The sequence below is a fragment of the Punica granatum genome, chromosome 2 (genome assembly GCF_007655135.1).
Source record: "Punica granatum isolate Tunisia-2019 chromosome 2, ASM765513v2, whole genome shotgun sequence".
NCBI classification, from domain to species: domain Eukaryota; kingdom Viridiplantae; phylum Streptophyta; class Magnoliopsida; order Myrtales; family Lythraceae; genus Punica; species Punica granatum.
The window spans coordinates 20,130,853-20,136,269 of NC_045128.1; the positions used below are offsets into that span (position 1 = coordinate 20,130,853).

At 51.6% G+C, this 5,417-nt stretch overlaps 1 protein-coding gene across 1 annotated transcript; it reads right to left on the reverse strand.

Annotated features, from left to right (window-relative positions):
* Positions 1 to 3,018: 3,018 nt before the first annotated feature.
* On the reverse strand, positions 3,019 to 3,708 carry LOC116193750 (extensin-like). The gene has a single exon (XM_031522496.1). The coding sequence runs from the start codon at positions 3,706 to 3,708 to the stop codon at positions 3,019 to 3,021; it is 690 nt and encodes a 229-aa protein (XP_031378356.1).
* Positions 3,709 to 5,417: the final 1,709 nt, after the last annotated feature.

Genomic DNA, 5,417 nt, shown 5'->3' on the forward strand with positions numbered 1-5,417 from the left:
CTCTCCTTTTGCCACGGCCGCCCACAAGGGGTTTCCAGTCGTACCTCTCATTTGCCCTAACTTTTGCCTAAGCCGCCCCTAAGAGGGGTTTTTGACCTAGCGGGCTCGATTCTTTCGTCTCTCGAGCTTGCAAAGGCATATGATTCGAAGGACTCGACCTCCGAGTGCATTGCGTCTTGTCTCCGTCGAGGAGTTGTGTCTGCCGCTCCCTCTCCCTCTTTTTTTTTTTGTCGGGGTTTGTTGATTTCTTCTTCGAATTGGCGGTGCCGGAGTTTTATATCTCTGCGGTGCCTTGTTTTGTTCATTGGCGGGTTTTTTTTTTCGCGTCTTTTCTCTCTCTCTTCATTGGCGGGCTTTTCCCCGCTTCTTTTCACTCTTTTTTTTTCGCAATTGGGGTTTGTTTTGTGCTCCGTGTAATTGTTGGAAGCTCCTCGACTTTGCGTTGCGTGGTTGCTTTGGTGTGCTTCACCATGTGGAGACTTGTTGCGTGTTATTGACCAAATCCCATTTTGTGAGGGCCGGCTTTCTTGGAAGCTTGACTCTTATGCACTCGGAAGCCGAACTTCGTGTCATTTGCCCTTGCAAGCATTACAAGTGAACTTCCCCTATTGTCTAAGAAAAGAAAATGTGGGACTGCTCCGTGAATAAACAACTGATGTTGCCCCTGTACGAATGTTAGACGGGGATGCCCTGGTCTTCATTTGTTAAACTGGCCCGTGGCAGGCTCCTGGTGCGATGTCCCCGATCGTTTCTTGCTGTTCTTTACGGTGCGTGTCTCTCGGAGGGTGCACGCTGTTGAAGTTGTAGGATGTTCGAGGAAGACGGTCGCATTGATGCTGTGTGATTCGCTCGATTGTCCTCGTCTTTGGCTTCGTAGGGGGGTACCTCATGGTCGGACCCTTTCCCTATCGAAGTAAGAGGGTGAAGGGCCCGATAGAGTTCTCGAGGAGGTGTGAACTCGCGCATCGCTCTTTGCCTGTAACCTGCGTGTCCTTGTGAAATACGACAAAGAAAGTGATGTATCAGGCAATTATGCGGAGGAATGTGTGGTAAGAAATGTGGAGCGGACCCATGGGAAATCCCTTCGTCCATCGCGTGGCCATGGGTGCCACGCGTGGGGGTCATTCGTTCCCGGGAAACTAGTTATCACCACACTGGAGTGGTTAGAAGGTGGCCGGGGGCCGCATGAGTGTACCTTTCTCCGGCATGGGTAGGTAAACGCAGCCGTCCTAAAGATCGAGGAGCCGGGTCCCACGGGGACATGCGAATCGAACAGGTTCGAAAGAACCAATAGGGCGTCCTGAGAACTGTCCTAATGCCCTTTTCTAGCCAGGAGTCCGTCCGGGAATGCATTCAAATAAACGTAAAGAGCGAGTTTAGGGAGGAATGTGTGTTTGCAAGGCGCATGGTTCCCCTTCTGTTGGTTAGTATCCACCGCGGTGGGTGGGTTGGCATCTCAAAAGCGCAACTCGGAATAACACAAGTCACTGTGTCGGTTGGTTGCGTTTGAGTGGAACCTAGCAATGAAAATAATTATTTTCAGCAGGCGAAAGTGCTTGAAATAAATGAGGAGAAAGAATGTACAGATACGACGATTTCAAAAACATGTGAAGGTATTTTCATTAAGATCGGCATCTGCGTTACAACAAAAAAAATCACTCTTCCGCCGTGTGGCTTATAGTTTCGACTGCACGTAAGGAACGTTTTATGTAGGTAGTCTCATGGGAAAATCAACTTTTCCTCTTCGGCCTTGTCCTTGTCCCTAGGGAAAATATCGATCAGATTGATAGCCGCGTCAGAGCTTGATCCATGGTCGGGGAGGGAGTTAGCTTGGACATTTGGTGGCTTGACTTCATTGAAAGAGAGCCGGTTCTTCTCAATCATCTCCTGCAATTTGCCTCGGAGGGTATAACAATCGTCCGTAGTGTGCCCCAGAGCGCCCATATGGTATTCACAATGGAGATTCTGATCCTGATTCGTGGGATTGAACTGAGGATGAGGGGCCACGGGTCTAATTTCCTTAGCTGCCAAAAGTTGGCAATGGACTTGTGACTGGGGAACCGGCAAAGGTGGGTATTGCAGACGCGTCCTAGCTTGTCCTCCTTGTCGAGGTTGCAAAGTTGGGGCTCGTTGAGCCGATGGCGGAACTCCTAAAGTTAAGGGCCTATTTGGAGATGCCTAGTGAGGGGTAGGCGCGTAATTATGATCGTATGGTTGCGGGGCCCGTGGCGGAGGATAAACCGGTGGCGTCGAGTAGTTAATCGGCAGGGCCGGGTATTGCTGCTGGTACTACATGGGGGTTTGGCGTCCAAGGCTGACGGCATTAACGGACGCGTCTCTGCCCTTTTTGTTACTCGTTGGTGATGGCGCAGTAGTGGCATTCTTTGATGACTGCCCCTCTATTCCGGTCGATCCTTCTATCTTCCCAAGCTTGATGCCCATGTCAAGTTTCTTCCCAGCGTCGATCAGACTGGAGAATGAGGAAGTATGGGCCAATAGGTGCAAGTAGTAGGCCCCTGTGAGAGTGGAGTGAAATAACTGGATCTGCTGCGCTTCACTGATCGGGGGGACATGCTTCCCCGCCCTAGCACGCCACTTCACTGCGTAGGCCTGGAAGCCCTGGTCCTCGACCATCTCCATTGTACTGAGCTCCAACAAGGTCGGGGGCGTCTCTGCACAGTACTTGTACTGGTCGATAAATTTGCCCGATAGGTCCGCCCATGTAGGGATATCCGCGGCTTTCAGTGACATGTACCAGTCAAGAGCCGCTCCCGCCAAACTGTCTTGGAACGTGTGGATGACGAACTCTTCGTAGTCCCAGTACTGCAGCATCTTTCCCCTGTAGTGATGGAGATGGTGACGAGGGTCGGTCGTGCCATGGTACCTCTGGAATTCAGGCACCTTAATCTTCGGGAGTAGCCGCATACCCGGGAAAAGACTCCAATCGCCATCGCCGGCATCTAGGCGGGAGTCACCTGATTGTAGGGCTTTGATGTTCTCTTCCATCTTCTTCAATCTCTACTCCTGCTCGGCCTCCGTCTCTAGGAGACAGTTTGTTGGTGGAGCTGCGAAGGCCGCCTGAGTTGGCGTGTTTGGTTCAGAGACAGGGATATTTATGGGAGGTGGTGCTGGGTAGGAGAAGCTGATATGGGGTTGTGGAGCTTGGAATGTGAGAGGCTCGGATGTATAAACAGGAGCGTGGGGGTTTGGTACCGGGAAGACCATCGGCGGAGGAGCTGCGTAAACAGGAGCTGGAATCGGTATGGACATCGGCGGCGGTTCAAGAGTGGTCGAGTCCAACGGTGGAAGAGGAATGGCCGCCGAGAGAGTCACTGATGGCGGAGGGACATTGGCTGGGTGGTCCGTCGGTGCGTGTATTGCAAGTGCTTCAATACCTTCCGGAGCATGGGTCGGCGGGACCCAAGGGTTTGGGTCGACCATTGGCCCGTACCCTGGAGGCGAAGTAAAGTTCGAGGAGGTGCGGTTTGGAGCTCTGAGCAGGGCCATGAGCTCGGCAATGTTGGCAGCCATCTGATTGACCGTGCCCTTCAGTGTGGAAATGTCGCCTTCCAGTGCGACGATGCGGGCCGCACCCTCAGTAGAGGTGGACCGTGCTTGGGCTTCCGGCGATGGGACTAGTAGCGGAACTTCTCCCGGGTGTGCCGGGGGCGCGCCCACAAGGGTTGGTGGTGGCGGTGCATGAGTCATGGGCGGTTGAGAATAGACCGGCGTCGGTGGAGTGCTTTCCTCGAAACTAGCGGGTTGGTTGTTTTGTGCCATCCTCAATTGCCGACGAGTAGGATAACGATGTGGCGCCAATTATGGTTACCTGCGTCCCACAAGTTTGTAAGTTGCAACGCGAACGAGTTTTGCTAATTATATAAATGTACAGAACAATAAATAGAGAGATGCGGTGTATGAGATGCATGAAATTTGAAAGCTAATGCCGTTATTCGCAATGATCCACAGGGTTCGAAAACACAATGTAATTTTGAAAAACAAGCCCTAAATCGATCTTCCACCGCGCTCGGGGCGCGAGTGACCACCTCCGTGGAAAGCACCGGCTCCAGGTGAGGGCCTGGTGGAGATGTCCGTCCTAAGGTGCATGTGAAGACTTCCATAAGCCCTCTTCCTAGACCTCTCCAGGGAGATGTTCGCTCAAGCGAGCTCCTGATCGTGTCTCTGTAGCTTGGTGCGGGTCCGGGAGCTCCCTCCAGAAGTCACGGTTAGTCGGTGAGTTCCTCATCTTTCTCAGCAGCTTACCGGCGAAGGTGATCGATTCTCCTGTTGGAGAAAATACCATGATGGTTGTGCCTGGAGTGAGGGATGTCCTAGCAAGTGTGTCAATCTTGATTTGCGAAGACTCGGTGGGATCCTCGTGTGCTGACGGACTTTGTCGAGACGCGAATCAAGAGACCAAGTGCGGTATCCCTTACCAAGATGAGAGGAAGATCAACTCAAGACTCATAAATGTGAATGGCATCCTAATTTTGAAAATTTACATGATGCATGTTTGCGAAAATGCAAATGCCCACAGCTTAATTCATGTTACAAGGTATATCGCTCTTGAAATAGAAAACACTCAAGTGGCACGCAGGCCGACTCAATGGACTGTTGTTGAAGTCAGGTTGGAGGATGGCATGGAGTTCCTGCAGAATGTATGGTTTTAGTGCTACAGGGACCGTGCTACGTAAGGATGGGGGCTCCCGACTCAAGGGTATCAATTCCTTGAAATCGAGCGGGGATCTTTGGGGGCCTAATCGACGGTCCAACCGTGCGACGTACCCTTACTCGGAACCCCTATCTAACCTGTGTTTCCTAATATCGGTCGTGGGACGCGACCCGTAGGTACCTGAAGCTAGAATGATATGCAATGCGTGTGCAAGAAATAAATGTGCATAAAGTATACAAGCGAAAAAATTACGGAAAACGGTAAATAAACAAGCAAACAAAGCAAGCGGGAATGAGTCCGAACCCTCTAAAATGTCCCCAGTGGAGTCGCCAAGCTGGGCACGCGTGCGCGCGCCTAAGCAACGCGGCTTGGGAGTGTCCACCTTCCCGGGGACGCGCGACGGACGCACGTGAGAAGGAGTCGCCACTTGCCAATTTACGACCCGAAAGTCGAGGGCCGGCAAGTTACCCGGGTCTAGGGGTACGAGGTACACCTAATTGCTAAGGCATGTGGTCTACGAAACCCGAGGTTCCGAATTCGGGGGTTCTGTTACATGCGAGCCTATATTTCGCAAGCCCTATCGGTACTCTAGTTTGTCTAAGTTTGCCGTTTTAATTTAATTACCGCTTAATTAAGTTTCGCTCATCTTACGCTATTTGACACCGTAAATTCGAAGAAACACTCCAACCGTCTACTCTCCGACCGGAATTCTTACATGAATAAATCTACAACATAAATCCTTACT